Here is a 23,376-nt window from a genome sequence, read left to right on the forward strand (position 1 = left end):
GCATTTGAAATCATCAGAATTCCCCCATCTTGCTTTTTACCTTTATTAAATGATTCAGGAAAAATAAAGGAAATCTTAACACTTTTTCACTGCTCAAGCTTGTCAAATAATATAAGGACCAGTATAAGTATGTACTTTCTATTACAGGTATGATGATTATTCATTGAAATTGATTAGCTTAAATCCATTTCTATCAATGATTAATGTATGATACATATGATTTTTACTGGACTATTTATAAGAGTACACAATTAGAAACTGATTACCTTCAAATACATTACCGTCAATAATGATAAATTTCATTGCAATAAATATCACACTTCTGACACCTGCAGTTAGATTATGTTCTTAATTATATATGTTTGAAGTAATTAATTTCAGAACTAAGAATTCCCAACCTTTTGCATTGTCCAGTATCACAGGGTCAATTACATCACCAACATACCTGCTGTCTGTAATGCACACAAAGGCGCACCACACATCATCAATCAGGCAATGTTGTCATTCTATCGTGAGAAACAATATGTGGCTGTCTCACCCAAAGATACAATAAATAAGAATATTACAACATTCTGTCATACCCTATGACAGTACCACGCTGTAAATCCCATTTCTTACCAATCTACAAACTAAATCTATACACCCTGATCTATATTATTGACCAATTTGTTGGACACCACATTGTGTCATTTTAGACAGGTTTCATTGCATATAACACAGTGTGCTGGATTAGACAGGTGTTTATATATAGAACTATATAGATCCCATTTCTTACCCAAAATCTACCAAATAAATCCATGTTTTCTGACACCTTAAATTGTCTCATCAACCAATTTTTTTGATGATTTTATGATATATTAGACAGTGTGCTGGATAAGACAGGTGTTTATATAAATATATAGTTCATTAAGAACGTAGAGGTGTGGCATACCTGTTTTGAGCGGAATCCTGCACTTAAAGTAATTATCTCCCTTGTTTGAAAAATCCAATTGAGGTTATAATACACAGAAAGCCAAAAAATTCATTCCGTCAAATAACATTTTTATAATATAATATATCCTGATGTGAAAAAACGGATCAGAATTAGTTCTCCTTGCTTTCATAAGAGATTCACTATAGTCACACTTGTGATGGTTGGTTATGTTATTACACAGCAACAGAGTCAAAACAGAACTAACAGCATAATGTACACAAAACATTACAACCTGCAGTGCTTGTACATAGTCCAATAGCATCAACATTAAGTGGTCTTTTACAGTAAGACAGTGAACTTTCATATAGCCTGGAATTCTAAAAATATATACAAGAGTCATTACAATTCTGCTTGCAGCAAGAAAGTGAAGGTGGGGCTTCGTAAATAGTCAATATTCATAATAATTGTTTCACTACAATGTTCCAAACACACTGATAAATTACCTTATGACACCAAATACAAAAGAATTTTGCGTGAATGAAGCTGTATCAACTTAAACAGACCTCGTTATTGATGTTTTGACCGGCCTTCAAAACACTGACATTGATAAGAAATCCATTGAATTTATCAACAAGCATTATTGATTTGTTTGAATTTTCAAAGAAACTCTTTGAATTATGTGCACAGGCACTTGAATTTAGCTGGTATATATTTGGTAATAACTTACACTTTCCATTAAAACTGTAATCGTAATATCTTAATTCAAGTGCCTGTGATGGGTCTAGTTTGCCAGGTAAGACCATTTTATAAGACATGTGTATACTTGTACGTCTTTGTTCAGCCCTAAGTAAACAAACACATTTTCCGTATGTGAAGATCTCTTTGCTTTAAAAGTATACGAACATTATAATTGAATACCATAAAATACTTTTCAAAGACAAGACTTATGAGTCTCTCAACACTTTGAGCCTAATCAAGGACAAAGAAACACTATCTGGTTTTGATAAAACTTCAATCGTAGGTATATGACCAGGCTCCTCCTATAACAATCGTAAGGTCAGATCTCAACGTCAGCTGTGATCAAAGACAAGCATTACAGTACTTATAAATCAAGTAAACACTATTAATTCAAACTTTATTAAGGCCAAAGATTTTTTTTGTAAAAGGATTATTCTTATTTCACATTTACCAGGCACACAGGCATTAATATTATCCCAAGAAATGATATATAATACATGAAACAAAAATCCTGACATTGCCAGTGCTTTTCTAAGTTCTTGCAAAAATCACCAGGATTAGCTGTAAAAGTTAGGGCAGGCACAATTACGGTAACAGTAAACAGATATATTTTCTATTTGGCCTAATTTCAAATTGTGTTCAGCAGAGACATCTTAAAATAATGCATATATGCTTATGGAAACAATCAATTTTATACAGAATACATTAGCCCTGAGCTGGACTTGAATTATGACATTGTTGACCACTACTGCTGCACTCTTGACCGACAACTTCTATGTAACGTCCAGAGAGAGGACTTTGTATTCCCTATCTGTTCATCATAGAGATATTCACACAGACAGGTAGGAGTCAGTGTAGGGTCAGGGTAAAATAATAACCGTTTCATGCAGGATTCAGGTCAAAACTGACCACAATATACAGGGTTCAGGTCAAAACTGACCACTATATACAGGGTTCTGGTCAATACTGGCCACTATATACAGGGTTCAGGCCAAATATGACTACTACACATGTATATACAGGGTTCAGGTAAAAACTGACCACTATATATACAGGGTTCAGGTCAAAACTGACCACTGTTTATACAGATTCAGATAAAAACTGACCACTATATATAAAGCTAAGGTCAAAACTGTCCACTTTATACGGGATCAAGGTCAAAACTGACCACTATATAAATGGTTACGGTCAAACTGTGCACTGTAAACAATGGTTAAGGTCAAAACTGACCACTATCACAATATACAGAGTTAAGGTCGAACTGACCGCTATATACAGGGTTAAAGTCAAAACTGTCCTCTTTATACAAGATCAAGGTCAAAACCATCCACGTTATACAGGGCCCAGGTCAAAACTTGTACCACAATTTCATGTAATTTAAGGCAGCTGCAATACATAATTCACAGTGTCAATATATTGTAACTATACTTTGTTGTCAATTTATTACATTGATCTGTTAGATTGGAAACATTTCAAACATTTGCTGCATTTTTTAATTTGGAGTTCAATTTTACAAATTGAAACAAAAGAAATATTTCATAACTCACTGTTATTACATGTATAATAACAGTAAGACACGTCTGTACAAAGCATTAAATCTGTCAGAATGTTGTATATTAACAGTAAGACATGGCTGTACAAAGCATTAAATCTGTCACAATGTTGTATATTAACAGTAAGACACGGCTGTACAAAGCATTAAATCTGTCACAATGTTGTATATTAACAACAGTAAGACACGGCTGTACAAAGCATAAAAAATCTGTGGCAATGTTGTATATTAACAACAGTAAGACACGGCTGTACAAAGCATTAAATCTGTCGCAATGTTGTATATTAACAGTAAGACACGGCTGTACAAAGCATTTAATCAGACGGAATGTTGTATATTAACAGTAAGACACAGCTGTACAAAGCATTAAATCTGTCGGAATGTTGTATATTAACAGTAAGACACGGCTGTACAAAGCATTAAATCTGTCGGAATGTTATATATTAACAGTAAGACACGGCTATAAAAAAGCATTAAATCTGTTGGAATGTTGTATATTAACAGTGAGACACGACTGTACAAAGCATTAAATCTGTCGGAATGTTAAATATTAACAGTAAGACACGGCTGTACAAAGCATTAAATCTGTCGGAATGTTGTATATTAACAGTAAGACACAGCTGTAAAAAGCATTAAATCTGTCACAATGTTGTATATCAACAGTGAGACACGACTGTACAAAGCATTAAATCTGTCGGAATGTTATATATTAACAGTAAGACACAGCTGTACAAAGCATTAAATCTGTCGGAATGTTGTATATTAACAGTAAGACACTGCTGTACAAAGCATTAAATCTGTCGGAATGTTGTATATTAACAGTAAGACACGGCTGTACAAAGCATTAAATCTGTCGGAATGTTATATATTAACAGTAAGACACAGCTGTAAAAAGCATTAAATCTGTCGGAATGTTGTATATTAACAGTAAGACACGTCTGTGCAAAGCATTAAATCTGTCGGAATGTTGCAATACTTCTGGAACTACATTGTAACGCAATCCATTTGAGGTTGCGCACAGTGAAATGTATGCCATTTTTCAATTTATTTATTTTACATATGTAAAAACATCATTTTTTTTTCATTTTTTATTAAATCAAATGGCATTGGAAGACTATTCTGTTTAGTCCATAAATAATTTCCATTTTTTCCACTGAATTCACTTTTTAAATAATTTGAATTGTACTATATTCACCTCGCTCTTTAACTTTCTTATGTCAAGATTGTGAAAAAAAAGAAGCTTTTAAAGCAACAATCATAAAACAAATGCATATATTTAAAGAGAAAAAATCCTCTTAAAATCTACATGTATATAACTTGTGCAGAGTTACCTCCCTTCAACTTATCTTGGCAAATGGCACCAAGATCAAAAAAAATCAGCATTGAAAAAGAAAGAAAATAAAAGAATTTTTCCTTGTGTATAAATAAAAAATTTTTATCAAAATTTAGAAACTGGATACCAAAAGTGAAAATGATAAACAGTTGTAGGAAATCAGTAGTGCTGCTTCTTATGTGGCATGAAGTAATGAACAACGTTTACAATGACGTCAATTTCTTCGTAGCTTGTACAGGAATTATCACTACAAACCTGTATTTCTTGTGTTGTCAAGCATATTAGATGAGCACTAGGATAAAGAGGTGACTTATAGTAGCCTCAACACCTGTCTTACTCCCCGGGGAAGGTCACCATGGCTATTAATTAATCTAGATCTATGTTGCCTATTTGTGGTAGCTAATATCCTATCATTTACAGGGAAATGACAAAAAAACATCAATCAACAAATATACGAATTATTCATACACAACATACCACCTTTAATAAAAAAAAGTCTTGAAACAATTTGCAAGTGTAGCTAATATATATAATAGAATAACATTCCCAGTATAAACAAGAGGCCCAATGGGCCTGCATTGCTCACCTGGTATAAATCTCACACTTGTAACCTTAAAAGTGATCTAAAATAAAGCTATCGGCAAAATATCAATATTTATGATTCAAATTCATTCAAAAGAACCTGTTGATTTTTTTAAAAACATTTCACCCCTGTGATTGAAAGTCGAACAAAGTCATTATATGTTAAACAAATTTTATAGCCTTTCATCTCAGGATGTAACTTGCAAAATATCAACATTTCAACATTGCTCTTCATCCCAGCAGGCTACAGGCCCAATATCAGTACCCTGGACCTTTTGGTTATTGAGAAGAAGTTGTTTGAAGATTTTACAACATTAGACCCCTGTGACCTTGAAAGGTGGTCAAGGTCATTCATATGAACAAACTTGGTTGCCCTTCATCCCAGCATGCTACAGGCCCAATATCAGTACCCGGGCCCTTTCGGTTATTGAGAAGAAGCTGTTTGAAGATTTTAACACATTAGACCCCTGTGACCTTGAAAGTTGGTCAAGGTCATTCATATGAACAAACTTGGTAGCCCTTCATCCCAGCATGCTACAGGCCTAATATCAGTACCCTTGGTCTTTCTGTTATAGAGAAGAAGTGGTTTGAATATTTTAAGACATTTGACCACTGCGACTTTGAAAGTGGGTCAAGGTTATTCATTTGAATAAACTTAGTAGCCTTTCATCCAAGAATGCTACAGGCCCAATATCAGGACCCTGGGCCTTTTGGTTATTGAGAAGAAGTCGTTTGAAGATTTTAAGACATTTTACCCCCGTGACCTTGAAAGTTGATCAAGGTCATTCATTGGAACAAACTTGGTAGCCTTCATCCCAGCATGCTACAGGCCCAATATCAGTACCCTGGGCCTTTTGGTTATTGAGAAGAAGTTGTTTAATTTAAAATATTGACGCCGGACGCCGGACGCCAGACGCCGGATGGACGGGCGGACACGGACGCCACACCACAGCATAAGCTCACTTGGCCCTTCGGGTCAGGTGAGCTAACAATGAATATTAATTGCTAACACATCATAAACACAACTATTAATTTGAGAAATTTGAGTATACACTAACTAACACAAAACCTACATTTCTGACAATTCATTTAATATATTTTTTTTTTCTCCCTGGAACTCTGGCTTTACTCCGCCACCAAAACCTGGCATGTCCTTATGATCATAGACACATAAAAACCAAACCAAAGTCAGTTTCTAAGGTTCTAGCATTAGTTTTACTCCACTCTGGTGTGTTTGTATATGGACATGGATCGCAATAAAATATTGATGAACAACAATTATACTGAAAACCATATTTACAACTTTATATATACATGTGTGGCATATTGATATTGATCTTATTGTATGTAACAAATATACCATATGTTACCTATATTCACACATGAATTGATGTTGTAACAATACCTGACTACACCTGTCCTTGTATGTGCCACATGTATATATATAACCTCTATTACTGGGGTCTTGTGATGTACACCGTGTGTGAAAAATATTTCTGAAACTGCTGCACTGAAGAAAGATGTTCACCTTTATACCTGTGATTTGTGTGTAGAGTTATTTCCCTTAATGATACATACATTGTACTACCTTTAACAATAAAGTAATGTAAACTGTGTTAGACATATTAGCCTTAAGGATATATGATGTTTTACATGTTCTAAATGATTTTTTTTAGAGTTATCTCCCTTTACAGGTTATATCTTATACAATCTTTGAAAATACTTGTGATTTGTTTTAGAAATATCAACCTTAATGATTTATACTAATTACTTTAATTGTTGTACCTAGTAGACAGTGGACCTACTGGAAATTGATATCAGCTAGTCACCTTCCAAATTTCAGGGTGCCTATCCAAATCTGAAAAGTTTGAATTGATTTTAAATCTGACTTTTTTAAATTAAACTACATGCATGCATGCCTTAGTCAGCTAGTCAAGTTCTTGGGGATGGAGATAATTAGATGACACCTCCTTAATATCCAGCAAAGCCAAACATCAAAGTAGTGGAACCCTGAGGCATTTCGGTATCGTATGAATTATACTAATTCAAAAGATGTTTTTTTTTTTTTTAAATTAGGTTATATGCTACAGTACAGATTTTTCCATGTTTAAGATACTTTCCTTAAGTGTTAATTGTTCTAGTGGTTTCCACCTGAAATATTTGTGTATATTTCAAATATGTCATCAAATTACCACTCAGAAGAAAAGAAACATTTATCTACCAAAGATCACCTGGTTAAGATGTAATGTTTTCAAAGGAGCATAAGGTCCAAGTATGGTAGCTGTAGGATTTTGGCCACAATTTTTCATAATTGTATATTTTACGGTGATTTGATTCAATAATAATGTTTATTATATGCATGAAAATTTCTCGCAATCACATTGGTTGGATCCTTATACACATGACCAGTCCTCAAAAAATCATGTAGACTGAATATCGATTTCTAAATATAGCCTATATGGAAATTCCCCGGAACCTGTCCTAGCGCATGTGTCGTTAGACTGGAACGCGATCTGTCAGATGACATTAGAAGATGGCTGCTGGCGAAAGTTTCTCTACTTTTACATCAGAAAATTACCAAAACCATGCGAGGATAAAGATGCTGTTAACATAAACAGGCCATTGAACACGCAGTGCATGTCCTCCATGCTTATCTTAAGAAAAGAACCTAGACGATGCCTTCAAAAGCTACGATGCTGAACTGTTGAATTTAAACCTGGCTAAATTTAACACGGAGGCTTGCATACAAAATTCAGAACCTTGAGTTTTGCTTTGTTTTAATTTATTGTTGAAGCATATAATAAAACAGTTATGGGCTTTTGTGCTGGTAAATATGATGTGATATGAACCTGAAAAGTGATATTGACCTCGGTTTCGCCTCGGTTAATATCACTCTTTCAGGTTCATATCACATCATATTCACCAGCGCAAAAGTCCATAATTGTATAGTAGTGACCGAGATCCCGCCTCTCTCGGTAGTGTCAGATGATAGACACGCCAGATGACGCCCCATCTATATCAGATTAGTGAATATGCATATTTTGAACTCGGTACGAGGTCATGTGATGTACAATATCTTGTTCATTACGTGTAACCATTCTGACACGCCCCCTTTACATATTCATATATTATCTGTAAAACAGTGTAAGTAATGACAGCAACCAATATATGTTGTATGGGTAAAATCATCAATCGACAAATAATGAAATCAATTCTCCGAATGAGAAGTTATACCTTATCAAGCCTAAATCATGGAAATCTAATTCTGTGCCTGCATAAACTTACATTCAATATACACTGTAACTTTTAGCTGAGAGATAGTAATACACAGTTTACACACCTAAATTTCTTACCTGTAAATTAAAAATATGATAATTATACCTGTTTCTTTTCTGAAAAATATGCATTGAATATGAAGCAACATTTGTTTGTGCTTCGGTTTTGGATAATTTACTTCAAGCCATATCTGAGTGACGAATCTGTTAAATTATTTATAAAGACGTAAAAAAAAAAAAAAAAAATTGTTGTAGAATGGTATACCTTTTCATATATTTCAATACACATTAGAGAGAAAAATATTTGCTTATTCCACACAAAAAGACTTGCACGCTACTGGTTAGAAGTGAAATGGAAAAAACATATCAAGTGGGGAAGGCCATTTTCATTTTGTATCCCAATTTGAATACATATAGGAGGAATACATGTATACATATAGGAGGAATACATGGATACATATAGGAGGAATACATGTATAAATATAGGAGGAATACATGTATAAATATAGGAGGAATACATGTATAAATATAGGAGGAATACATGTATGCATATAGGAGGAATACATGTATAAATATAGGAGGAATACATGTATACATATAGGAGGAATACATGTATACATATATAGGAGGAATACATGCAATTTCTCAGCAGATTTCAGAACATTACATTAGAGATTACATTGCAGTATATATGACTCTAAAAAGTTACATCATTAAACTGGCTCTTCCATCATATTTTTTAGTTTTAAATCAAGTTATATATATGAATGTTTCATCCTGTGTGGCCGCTGTTCTATATGCATATCTTATTTACCTCCCTGCCTTATCAGAATCATTTTCCAATGTAAACTTTTATGTAAATAGTGATTTGTCTTCGTCCTGTCTTCAACCTAAATTGGTAGAGAATTTTATTAAGTATGTAGTTCATGCCAAGAATCACACTGTCATACGTGTCCATTGAAAGAAATCAGAAATATATAGGAGGTGTGTAGCTCCTGACCCTAGCTACTGTTATTATGGACGAGAAGGCAGTGACCGAAACATGCAACTCTGACGTCACAAGTACCATGTGACTGAGCTCATTAAAATTCTCTCCAGTAAGGAACGGTCACCTTTGATTGCCGCCCCTGCGAGAGGGTATTCATGAAATCATGAATGGTCATGAACAATTCATGAACATTCATGAATACAGACAGTTTGAAATTCATGAATACTTATTCATGAATATTCATCAACCTGCTTTCATGCATTCTTCATGAACTTTTATGAATAATTAATAAATTCATAAAAATGCATGAATCTGCATGAAGTTTGTGATTATGAATTATTCATGGACTTTTATGCACAGCAAAAATTCATTAAAATTCATCAGAATTCATGAAAGGCATATCCTTGAGAAATCATGAACTTTGATGAATTTAAATGAATAATGCAAATTCATTAAAATTCATCAAAATTTCTTAAAGATTGACTGAGCAGAAATCATGAACTTTGATGAATATTTCAAATACACAAAATTCACTATTATTCATGAAATTATGAATGATGAGAAAACTCAGTATCCTCAGAAACCATTTTTTTTCTTGTGGTTATTTCAACTCCATGTCCATTTTGCATGAATGTATATAATAATGTAAATATATATAATATATAAATATAATTGCCAATTTTGCAGGAAGTATACATAAATTATATTATGGAGTTCCATCTGTATTGATTTTATTGACTTTGGGAAGCACTGTAATTACTGGGAGCAGCGGTGGCTCAGTCAGTTGTTAAGGTCACAGACTACAAATCACATGCTTCTCACCTCCTTATGTATATATATATATATATACATATTGAAAATAACACTGGAATTTCAGTGAGATTCCACTGGAATGAAATATTTCAGTGGAATACCACTGGAATTCCAGAGAAGAAAACAAAAATCCTGTGGAATTCCAGTGAAGCAAAAAAATACAAGTAGAATTCCACTGGAAAAAAATCACTGGAATTATATTTCTACTGGAATATTAATTCCAATGGAACTATAACTCCTCTGACAATCCATGCAGAGGTGATGAGATCTGAAATACATTTTGCATGAAGTGGTATTAACTAGAAAAAATGGAACAATACATCAGTTTAACAATTTTTTAATAGATATATTACCCTTTACAAAGACAATTGTAGGCTAGCTATTAACGTACATGAGTTTATACAAAATATGACTATGTTAAGTCAGTTATGTTCAAGTGTTTAACACTTATGAATGTGAGATTTGGTGTTATTTGGACTAAGATGAACTTCTTTCCTAGTCTACTGCAATGAACTAATACAGTGTCTCCAGTCAACTAGTTCAAAAACATGAATGCAGAGTGATTTTTCAGCATGCTCCTTTAACACGGGCATGGTAATGGCATTTTTCAAATTCTGACTCAATATGTCCCAGACTTGCAAGGACATTCAGAGATATTGGCACAGCTGGTAAAAAGTCATCCTGGCAGTTCATTATTTTCATTATTGTTTTGTATATTGTCTTTGTCATTGTGTATTATTTTCTGCACCTGAAGATTTTGTGTAAACGCTGCTTTGCTCATTGATGGATGGGACACAAACCTATGAAACTGATAGCACAGCCATTCAAGTTTAGTCATAGTATCAGAATTAGGAATTTTGTTGACTGCTAATTCTGAGTTGAATACAGTGAAGTCATAAGAACTACACCAGTCACAATTCATTTCCTTTTGGTTCTCATCTTCGGAATCACTGTTGGCCTCTGAATCATCCTGTTCAGGATCTGTCATCTCCTGATCAGATTCTGAGTATATTGAACCCTGGTCTTCATGCCAATTGGCCATATCCTCTAGATCTTGGTTTAATTTATCATCAGAGCTTGTCTCTGAATCTGATCTGAAATATATAATTTGTATGATATACTGAACACGCCAATTACCAATTAATTATCATCTACCATATTTATCCTTCAATAAGCCCAGGGAGCAAGTGTAAAATATTGGGTGGTCTAATTGCAGACATATATATATTACACGCTACATGTATATATAGGGAAATGAATTAAAAAATAATGAAATTCATAATGATATTGGGGGGAGGGTGTTATTACCTGCAGGCATGGGCTTATTGCGGATGGAACTATTGTTTATTGAAGACCAAATTCAGAATTGTTTCCAGCTTGGTTTACAATGTTTAACATCCTTAGTAAATAGTCGGGTAGTTCAAGGATGTCAAGCCATTTCTAAATTTGAGACTAGTGTATTTTGAAGTTTGTTTAATGACATCAGTTAGTCACCGACAAAGCGGGACACCTGAACAGGAAAGATCATGAACCTTCACACTTTTATAAACTGAAAGCGAGATGAGATCTTTGAGATCAGGGAGTTCTATATGAGGTAATTGACAAGATAGCTAATTATCTCAGGGCCGCAATTAATATTTACTAAAGAAATTGTTGTCCAATGTTTACCAGTAAATACTGGCATGGCTGGTAAGTTGACAGTATATTTACTGGTAATTAACATTGGACATAAACATTTTCAGTCAACATTGCTCAGAATAATTCCAACTGCCAGTTGCAGTAAAAATAATAATCTAAACATTTTATTTAGATCATAGATCATGAACAGGATTTTTTTTTTATTTTTTCGTTATGTAAAGTACAAGTATTAGTTCACAATTGGTACAATATTATACAACATAATCCTCAAAAACGAAGAGATACTTGACTTCGATTATACCCAGGATTTTACCGTCGCCATGCGGTGAAAATAATCACAAGCATTTAAAATTCTGACAGTAAATTGAGATATTTATCATTTCAAGATAACAGTATTACTATCGATAGTAATTGACTTAATCGTCCATATTCCTTTATAAGATTTAACGTTAGGTCTGTCAATTTACTGTCAGAATTTCGAACGCCTGTGAAATATTCGGTGACTTAGTGGCACAAAACAGCGACACGCCTACACCTCTGGACTTTTTACAAAAACTTTTAATTGAAATAACTACGGAAACAACATGGCATTGCTCCTTAAGTTAATTTAATCAACGTATGATGGCCTTAGTCTTACCTAGTGTGCGAAAATCCAGGGGAAACTGGAGTTGTTGACATGCTGTCGGGCGAATGTTCAAACTCCAATTCCTATCCATTGTTTGCATCGCCGTCATTGAGATGAAGCCCGTATCTTTTTATATGTGTTTTAATCTTCCTTTCATCGATTGGTGTGCCTGTTTATCGACAGACAAAGTTACATGGTCTTTTTTCGCACCGAAGTCATTCCATGCCATATTTTTATAAATTGACTTCCGGTAGGATCGGAGCGAATAGAGGAATTATTCTGATTGGACGAAATTAATCCCGCGCCAAATACGCTTCAGAAGAAAGTGGAGATGGAGAAATTTTCGAAAGACGGCAGGAAGGTTATCGAAGCCGAAGGTAAGAATCTGATTGGGATTTTATGAAATACTTGTATGAAATGTTAAAACTATGTGTAATTATGTGAAACCAGTCTGTGATCATGATGTTACAACGGTTTACATTGGCAACAACTCATCTGATTCGTCATATTACGGACTTATATAATCTAATCTAATTCCGTGGTCATATTTACCGTGCGGGTTTAGCAATGATATCGATACTGAAAATTATACGTTAGAAAACAGAATTGAATATATTACTGAGTGCTAATGGTTACTGCGTCCAAATTACCAAACGTGTGTGCGTGTGCACCCAATCCCACCCTGCCGAATTTGAAGTTTACAGTATGAATGCACCTCTTGAGATAGTTCTTAACTTGTATGAAATTTGCAGATAGATAATATATAATTTCAATAAAAATTACTGTCCCACTTGTGTGATATCAAAGCCCCCCCCCCCCCCAAAAAATAAGGTTGATGTACAGGGGCTTTGAAAATACAGGTAGGCCTATATACTAATTTCTACAGTATTTTATAAGATAAATGAAAAATTATTAACTTTTTTCTTATTCAGAAAATGGGATTACTCCTAAAATTTACTGACGCGGACATCAGAGATGCATTCGATTGCTTGATGGATCGTTTTGAAGTGTGCCAGATACAGAGTCGTCATGCTTTGCTGACATCGACACAAACAGGCAGTATTATTAGCAGCCAGAACCTGAAGATGTAAGCTTTAGTGCAAGATCTTCAAATGATAATTAAAGCATATGTGTACAAGCTCAGAAGATAACACCAGCCTGCAGGATGACAGTGATGTGTAAAATGTCCCAAGATATACAGCGAAAGATTTGCTATTGAAAAAGGATAAAAGAGGAATACCTAAAGCACCACAACAGTTTTTCAGCAATCTCATGCAAGATGCGGCAGACACGTACTGGCAATATTTAAAAAAAAGATCTCCCCTTGCACCAAATATTCTTGGAAAATAACAACGGTTTTTTAAAAATGTATTATCAGTGACACCTCAATTAAGCAGACATACAAAGAGGTATGGCAAATACTAGGAATAATTTTGCAAAACAAAAGAGAATATCTTTTAGATAAAAGTTTAGGCAAAAGAAGTTCTACCAAGAAAAATGACAACAGTAATAATTGGAACGTACAGTGTGGAGCTTGCAATTGGAAATAAAGTGTTTGTTACTGACAAAACAAAAACTTAATGGTGAAGGAATTATTATTTCCGATCCTAATTCCAAATTTGTTTAAAAAGCTTTGAACAAACTCAGTGATTTAGACGAAATAGAAGACGAACATTTCGAACTTCAAACACCATCAATTGTTACATGGAGAATGGATAGACTCGCAATAAGTAGACCGGGTAAAAAGTGTGCAAGTTCTACAACGAGGAAACCAGCATGTATTTGCATATACAATACAGATAAATTTCAAGAGTTTTGGGAAACCTGTATTCTACAACTCTAACCTAATAATGTCAGCTGTATCATATTCTTGAAACCACACAGACCATATGTGAACCATGCATCCATATTTCATATTTAACAATGCTAAATATGTAGCAGTAAAAACTTTTGCAAATATATATGTTATTCAACTGTCATTTTTTCATGTTTAAAAGATATTTGTGACGTTACTTGCATTATTTCTAACTTTAAACACAGCATGAATGATTATATATACCGTCATAACTGTAAATTCAGAATCTATTGAATGTCCATTATTATTGTTATCTTCATATAAGTGATTCCAATTTGAATTTCAGTGACCACTGGCTAGGTATTTCAGTGGAAATACCACTGGAATCCACTGGGCAATTTGGCCACAAATTCCAGGTCAAATTGCTGGTGGAATCCAGTGGTATTTCCTCTGGTATCCAAGTGGAATTCCATTGTTTATTTTCATATGGTATTAGACTTTCATGAACTTTCATGAAAGTTCATGAAATGTGGTAATTTGTACATGTTCATGAATGTTCATGAATATTTCAAGCATTTTCAATTCATGAACTTAAAATGGGACGTTTTCTTCATGAACATTCATGAACATTCATGAATTGTTGCCATTTTTCATGAATGTTCATGAATTCATATATTCATGAATATTCATGATTTTATATTCATGAAAGTTCATGATTTTACATTCATGAATAGTCATGAATTTATATTCATGAATTTTCATGAAATATTTTGCTCAAGATTATTCATGAAGTTTTAAGTTCATGAATTTCATGAAAATATTCATGAACAAATCAAGAACATTCATGAATATTATTCATGAATATTTCATGAACTGTTCATGAAGTTTCATGAATTATTCATAATCATTTCGCAGGGGCTATATCTAGTTAATGGGACACTTCTGAACATGCGTTGATTGATGATTCGGTATATCAGTATATTTACAGGTTTCGCTTATTTTTACAAAATGTCAAAAATCTTGGCCAAAATCCTTTCAGCTATGCATATATACATACAGATCAAGAAATAAGAAACAGTGATATATTACTTGTGATAATTTACATGCAAAACACATTTATATAAAAAACAGACAATGGCTCACATCATGAAATCTGATTGTGCTAATAGTGTGTGCTAAATTGTGTACTAAAACCAACCCAATGTAAACATCAGACACAAAAATTCATGAAAAAGCACTGTATGGTAGGCATTGAGGCAGTGAACCATTTATTTTCCATTAAAACAAGTAACTAGGAAATATCCTTTTGATTGATAAATTGATGCTGTGTTTTTATACTGTCGTGACATACCATATGTTGTTTTCCAGACATACAATCTCAATCTACCCCAAACAACCCTTCAATAGGTAAACAAGTTTGTGATGATCTACTATTCACCTGTGTGAAAATGTTTGCATTAATTTTAAGGGGCAGAATGGGAAACATGATACCCATCCCCCTGACTGACTGCAGTATTGGAGTGCTATTGGGCGAAATGTCTCTAGGATTTTTGACAGCTGACTTTACTGATTTGGCACCGTGGCTTAGTGAGTTGTTTTCAGCGGTTTAGAGTTGAGATTCTGGTCATTTTCACTATTTGTTTGACAAAGGAAGCCGAAGTTTTCGAAAGCTCACAAAACAAGTTTTCAATTCCTGTTTGTGTTCTAAACAAACGTAGCCTTTATTACCAGGAAATTATACCAAACTGATAAATCTTATCCCGAAGTTTACATTAATTGTGACTGATTATGGTCGGGACATGTTCGCCTCGGCTATGACTTTGACATCTACCTACAATCCATATATATTCGTGCTAATTTCTCAATGCAATAAATACAAGCATTTACATTTAAGCTAACATCTATAGTCATTTTTGACTTACCAAACACATTGGTGAACCATTTCTTTTTTAGTTTCGAAATGTAGTGTGACCACAATGATCCATCGTAATACCAGTCCGAGTACATTTTGGCAGAAATGGAACACAGCGCAGAACGTTTAAACATTGAAATCTCCAACAGTGCATAAAATACAAAGCCATAAAATGAAGACTACATACATGATACAAGTAAACATGTATAAACCACTATTGATAAACAGTTAAAGATGAAATAGATTTGTCCTTATCACTTCACACAATTATTGTATATTGTAGATAGGTATCGCATCATACCTCAGCATAAATTTGAATAAATTTCATGGAATATGTGCTAGAAATGGACTAAAAGTGTAAATCTCAGAATTTTATCTGTTGTTTCGGGCAACAGATGTAATAATGATGGTGATCGAAAGAATATCAGATTGAATATATACTAAATCCTATCTTTTTACCGTTATATTTCATCAACGATACATTGTCCTTGATTGGTATAATGATACAGACACATCACATAGCTTTTTTGGGATACAAATAATCATATTTCACGATAACCAGACGAAAACAAATTGCTCGAATTTAAAACAACAGTGTGTGCCCTAGCTAGCAGTGTGTGCCTCGGTGGGGAACCTTTCTTATATTCTTGGAAGAGTTGTCCCCCATTGCTACATCGTTCCAATCTTAAAGGTAATTTTGTTGTTGCTGATATTTGTAAGATTTATAAATTTGTTTTGATTAGACATGATTGTGCCTCAAAATGTGACAAATGTTTACCATAGCCTTTAGAAGTCATATATTATTCCTATTGGGGGATAACTGCTTCAGGTAAAGACACCTTCATATCACGCTACCAACATGGCCATTTAATTGGTGTTAACATACATGTAAGTGTCTACTACCAAAGAATGCCAGGAAGTTAAACTTAACACAAAGTTGTTACTGTCAGTAACTGCTCAGTTGGTTGAAAGCATTTATTTGGAGTGGGGCGATCATGGGTTTGATTATCAGTCTGGCTGTAATATTTTCATACCCAAAAAGACATACAAATAAAAGTTGGTATAAGGTCACTTGTCTTCAGGGCCTTTTGCTGAAGGATGGAAGAGTATAACAGTACTTGACAGTATAGTCACATGTGTCAATCAATGGTGACATTCGGTTGAGTCTATCTACAGTTTGAATGGCCACTTTCAAACTGTTTTGGCTACTGCAGGGTTTTTGTGCGTTTGCCACCTTGTAACATAGTATGCCTGTAATTTGTGTTAAGAGTTATTTCCCTTTACCTCAAAAACTTTTCTGTGTCATTTCCTTAAAAACTTTTCGGTGTCATTTCCTTAAAAACTTTTCGGTGTCATTTCCTTAAAAACTTTCTGTGTCATTTCCTTAAAAACTTTTCTGCATAATGTTCTTATAATAAACAGTAGGTAATCTTTTAACATAGAGCACAGCTCGTTTATTACTTTCATTTTAGACATCGCTGACATGTAGCTGTTGAAACAGAATTTTTTTAACTTTCACAGCAAATACAGAACTTAAAGCAGGAAAAAAGGAAGAGAGACATGTAGAAAAGGGTGAGGAACATGTATAAAAGGGAGAGGGACACATAGAAAAGGGAGAGGGACATGTAGAAAAGGGAGAGGGACACGTATTAAAGGGAGAGGGACACAAAGAAAAGGGAGAGGGAATGTATAACAGGGAGAGGGACACGTATAAAAGGGAGGGGGACATGTAGAAAAGGGAGAGGGACACATAGAAAAGGGAGAGGGCCATGTAGAAAAGGGAGAGGGATATGTAGAAAAGGGAGAGGGGCATATAGAAAATGGAGAGGGACATGTAGAAAATGGAGAGGGACATGTAGAAAAGGGATAAGGACATGTAGAAAAGGGAGAGGGGCACATAGAAAAGGGAGATGGGCATGTAGAAAAGGGAGAGGGACATGTAGAAAAGGGAGAGGGATATGTAGAAAAGGGATAAGGACACATAGAAAAGGGAGAGGGACACACAGAAAAGGGAGAGGGACATGTAGAAAAGGAAGAGGGACACATAGAAAAGGGAGAGGGACATGTAGAAAAGGGAGAGGAACATGTAGAAAAGGGAGAGGGACACAAAGAAAAGGGAGAGGGACACATAGTAAAGGGAGAGGGATATGTAGAAAAGGGAGAGGGACATGTAGAAAAGGGAGAGGGACATGTAGAAAATGGAGAGGGACATGTAGAACAGGGAGAGGGACATGTAGAAAAGGGAGAGGGACATGTATAAAAGGGAGAGGGACACATAGAACAGGTAGAGGGACATGTAGAAAAGGGAGAGGGACATGTATAAAAGGGAGAGGGACACATAGAAAAGGGAGAGGGACATGTAGAAAAGGGAGAGGATACGTATAAATGGGAGAAGGACACGTATTAAAGGGAGAGGGACACGAAGAAAAGGGAGAGGGACACATAGAAAAGGGAGAGGGACACATAGAAAAGGGAGAGGGATATGTAGAAAAGGGAGAGGGACATATAGAAAAGGGAGAGGGATATGTAAAAAAGGGAGAGGAACATGTAGAAAAGGGAGAGGGACATGTAGAAAAGGGAGAGGATACGTATAAATGGGAGAAGGACACGTATTAAAGGGAGAGGGACACGAAGAAAAGGGAGAGGACACATAGAAAAGAAAGAGAGGGATATGTAGAAAAGGGAGAGGGACATGTAGAAAAGGGAGAGGGACATATAGAAAAAGGGAGAGGGATACGTATAAATGGGAGAAGGACACGTATTAAAGGAAGAGGGACACGAAGAAAAGGGAGAGGGACACATAGAAAAGGGAGAGGGATATGTAGAAAAGGGAGAGGGACATGTAGAAAAGGGAGAGGGACATGTAGAAAAAGGAGAAGGACATGTAGAAAAAGGAGAGGGACATGTAGAAAAGGGAGAGGGACACGTATTAAAGGGAGAGGGACACAAAGAAAAGGGAGAGGGAATGTATAACAGGGAGAGGGACACGTATAAAAGGGAGAGGGACATGTAGAAAAGGGATAAGGACATGTAGAAAAGGGAGAGGGACACATAGAAAAGGGAGAGGGACACATAGAACAGGGAGAGGGACATGTTGAAAAGGGAGAGGGACATGTATAAAAGGGAGAGGGATATGTATAAATGGGAGAAGGACACGTATTAAAGAGAGAGGGACATGTAGAAAAGGGAGAGGGACACGTAGAAAAGGGAGAGGGACATGTAGAAAAGGGATAAGGACATGTAGAAAAGGGTGAGGGACACATAGAAAAGGGAGAGGGACACATAGAACAGGGAGAGGGACATGTTGAAAAGGGAGAAGGACATGTATAAAAGGGAGAGGGATATGTATAAATGGGAGAAGGACACGTATTAAAGGGAGAGGGACACGAAGAAAAGGGAGAGGACACATAGAAAAGAAAGAGAGGGATATGTAGAAAAGGTAGAGGGACATGTAGAAAAGGGAGAGGGACATGTAGAAAAGGGAGAGGGATACGTATAAATGGGAGAAGGACACGTATTAAAGGAAGAGGGACACGAAGAAAAGGGAGAGGGTCACATAGAAAAGGGAGAGGGATATGTAGAAAAGGGAGAGGGACATGTAGAAAAGGGAGAGGGACATGTAGAAAAAGGAGAGGGACACGTAGAAAAAGGAGAGGGACATGTAGAAAAGGGAGAGGGACACGTATTAAAGGGAGAGGGACACAAAGAAAAGGGAGAGGGAATGTATAACAGGGAGAGGGACACGTATAAAAGGGAGAGGGACACGTAGAAAAGGGAGAGGGACATGTAGAAATGGGAGAGGGACACATAGAAAAGGGAGAGGGACATGTATTAAAGGGAGAGGGACATGTATAAAAGGGAGAGGGATATGTATAAATGGGAGAAGGACATGTATTAAAGGGAGAGGGACACAAGAGAGAAACAAGAGGCCCAAGGGCCTTAGCGGTCACATATCATAAGAACTGGTAGCTTTATTCTATTGTTTAGATGTGATGTGGAAATCAGCATGTAAACTAAAAGAAATACAATACTTGTCATGTCATCAAAGGATAAGAATTTAAAAATATTGGTAAATGTTCCCTTTGGGGCCCCGCCCTAGCCCCTGGGGATGGGGCAGAAATCCTCAGAGTAATACTCTCATTCACCAAAGATGATTCTGACTAAGTTTGAGTAATTTTCTGCTGAAAATGGATAAAATATATACCCAAAAGTGTTATTTCCCTATAAAACTATAGTAAACTTTGTCCTGAAATTTACAATTTAAATAAAGCCCCTGATGATCTTTCCAACCATGCAGAGAAAATGACTGTAATACCTCTGAGACTGGAGAAGAAGATTTTTGAAATATTGGTTAATTTTCCCTTTTGGGCCCCGCCCTGGCCCCTAGGGTTGAGGGTAGGAATCCCAATTTTACAATTTAAAACCATCTTCCTCCTCCAAGGATGATTCTGACCAAGTAAAAATAATTTCCAACAGAAATTGTCAAAATATACCCAAAAGTGTTGTTTCCCTATATAAACTATAGTAAACTTTACCCCCTCCCCAAGGGAGAACGGATAGCTTGGGGGTCCTGAAATTTACAATTTAAATAAAGCCCCTGATGATCTTTCCATCCATGCAGAGAAAATGACTGTAATACCTCTGAGTCTGGAGAAGAAGATTTTTGAAATATTGGTTAATTTTCCCTTTTGGGCCCCGCCCTGGCCCCTAGGGTTGGGGTAGGAATCCCAATTTTACAATTTAAAACCATCTTCCTCCTCCAAGGATGATTCTGACCAAGTAAAAATAATTTCCAACAGAAAATTGTCAAAATATACCCAAAAGTGTTGTTTCCCTATATAAACTATAGTAAACTTTACCCCCTCCCCAAGGGAGAACGGATAGCTCGGGGGTCCTGAAATTTACAATTTAAATAAAGCCCCTGATGATCTTTCCATCCATGCAGAGAAAATGACTGTAATACCTCTGAGTCTGGAGAAGAAGATTTTTGAAATATTGGTTAATTTTCCCTTTTGGGCCCCGCCCTGGCCCCTAGGGTTGGGGTAGGAATCCCAATTTTACAATTTAAAACCATCTTCCTCCTCCAAGGATGATTCTGACCAAGTAAAAATAATTTCCAACAGAAAATTGTCAAAATATACCCAAAAGTGTTGTTTCCCTATATAAACTATAGTAAACTTTACCCCCTCCCCAAGGGAGAACGGATAGCTCGGGGGTCCTGAAATTTACAATTTAAATAAAGCCCCTGATGATCTTTCCATCCATGCAGAGAAAATGACTGTAATACCTCTGAGTCTGGAGAAGAAGATTTTTGAAATATTGGTTAATTTTCCCTTTTGGGCCCCGCCCTGGCCCCTAGGGTTGGGGTAGGAATCCCAATTTTACAATTTAAAACCATCTTCCTCCTCCAAGGATGATTCTGACCAAGTAAAAATAATTTCCAACAGAAAATTGTCAAAATATACCCAAAAGTGTTGTTTCCCTATATAAACTATAGTAAACTTTACCCCCTCCCCAAGGGAGAACGGATAGCTCGGGGGTCCTGAAATTTACAATTTAAATAAAGCCCCTGATGATCTTTCCATCCATGCAGAGAAAATGACTGTAATACCTCTGAGTCTGGAGAAGAAGATTTTTGAAATATTGGTTAATTTTCCCTTTTGGGCCCCGCCCTGGCCCCTAGGGTTGGGGTAGGAATCCCAATTTTACAATTTAAAACCATCTTCCTCCTCCAAAGATGATTCTGACCAAGTAAAAATAATTTCCAACAGAAAATTGTCAAAATATACCCAAAAGTGTTGTTTCCCTATATAAACTATAGTAAACTTTACCCCCTCCCCAAGGGAGAACGGATAGCTCGGGGGTCCTGAAATTTACAATTTAAATAAAGCCCCTGATGATCTTTCCATCCATGCAGAGAAAATGACTGTAATACCTCTGAGTCTGGAGAAGAAGATTTTTGAAATATTGGTTAATTTTCCCTTTTGGGCCCCGCCCTGGCCCCTAGGGTTGGGGTAGGAATCCCAATTTTACAATTTAAAACCATCTTCCTCCTCCAAGGATGATTCTCACCAAGTAAAAATAATTTCCAATAGAAAATTGTCAAAATATACCCAAAAGTGTTGTTTCCCTATATAAACTATAGTAAACTTTACCCCCTCCCCAAGGGAGAACGGATAGCTCAGGGGTCCTGAAATTTACAATTTAAATAAAGCCCCTGATGATCTTTCCATCCATGCAGAGAAAATGACTGTAATACCTCTGAGACTGGAGAAGAAGATTTTTGAAATATTGGTTAATTTTCCCTTTTGGGCCCCGCCCTGGCCCCTAGGGTTGGGGTAGAAATCCCAATTTTACAATTTAAAACCATCTTCCTCCTCCAAGGATGATTCTGACCAAGTAAAAATTGGGGTAGGAATCCCAATTTTACAATTTGGGATCCTCATCTACCAAGGATGATTCTGACCAAGTTTGAAAAAATTCCATCCACTGGTTCTTGAGAAGAAGTTGATTATGTAAAAGTTTACGCACGACGACGGACGACAGACGACGGACGACGGACCACGACGGACGGAAAGTGATTGGAATAGGTCACTTGAGCAAAGCTCAGGTGACCTAAAAAGGAGAAGGACATGTATAGAAGGGAGAGGGGCATGTAGAAAAGGGAGAGGGATATGTACAAAAGAGAGAGTGACATGTATAAAGGAGAGGGACATATATTAAAGGGAGAGGGACATGTAGAAAAGGGAGAGGGATATGTACAAAAGAGAGAGTGACATGTATAAAGGAGAGGGACATATATTAAAGGGAGAGGGACATGTAGAAAAGGGAGAGGGATATGTACAAAAGAGAGAGTGACATGTATAAAGGAGAGGGACATATATTAAAGGGAGAGGGACATGTAGAAAAGGGAGAGGGATATGTACAAAAGAGAGAGTGACATGTATAAAGGAGAGGGACATATATTAAAGGGAGAGGGACATGTAGAAAAGGGAGAGGGATATGTACAAAAGAGAGAGTGACATGTATAAAGGAGAGGGACATATATTAAAGGGAGAGGGACATGTAGAAAAGGGAGACGGACATGTACAAAAGGGAGAGGGACATGTAGAAAAGGGAGAGGGGCACGTATTAAAGGGAGAGGGGCACGTATTAAAGGGAGAGGGGCATGTAGAAAAGGGAGAGGAACACATAAAAAAGCATTTGTACTTA

At 35.9% G+C, this 23,376-nt stretch overlaps 2 protein-coding genes and 1 long non-coding RNA gene across 7 annotated transcripts in view; 1 reads left to right on the forward strand and 2 right to left on the reverse strand.

Moving 5' to 3' along the window:
* LOC110447468 (prestin-like) overlaps window positions 1-23,376 on the reverse strand; it is a 126,011-nt gene that overhangs the window by 43,023 nt on the left and 59,612 nt on the right. The window lies entirely within an intron of this gene.
* LOC110447842 lies at window positions 10,516-12,703 on the reverse strand. Its single transcript, XM_021493827.1, has 2 exons — window positions 12,470-12,703; window positions 10,516-11,288 (listed from the first exon to the last, which is right to left on the reverse strand). Exons 1-2 carry the CDS (start codon window positions 12,508-12,510, stop codon window positions 10,871-10,873), a joined length of 459 nt encoding a protein of 152 aa, XP_021349502.1. The 5' UTR covers window positions 12,511-12,703; the 3' UTR covers window positions 10,516-10,870.
* Window positions 12,729-14,418, forward strand: LOC110447917. The gene is made up of 2 exons (XR_002462663.1): window positions 12,729-12,834; window positions 13,390-14,418. It is a non-coding gene; the product is annotated as an uncharacterized LOC110447917 (long non-coding RNA).

The sequence above is a fragment of the Mizuhopecten yessoensis genome, unplaced genomic scaffold (genome assembly GCF_002113885.1).
Source record: "Mizuhopecten yessoensis strain PY_sf001 unplaced genomic scaffold, ASM211388v2 scaffold39, whole genome shotgun sequence".
Lineage (NCBI taxonomy): Eukaryota > Metazoa > Mollusca > Bivalvia > Pectinida > Pectinidae > Mizuhopecten > Mizuhopecten yessoensis.

Bases quoted from the DNA above. Each gene is read 5' to 3' on its own strand.
- LOC110447842 (XM_021493827.1), bottom strand. From the start codon at position 12,510: ATGTCAACAACTCCAGTTTCCCCTGGATTTTCGCACACTAG. The intron at 11,289-12,469 runs GTAAGACTAAGG...TATATATTTCAG, and splicing joins CCTGGATTTTCGCACACTAG to ATCAGATTCAGAGACAAGCT.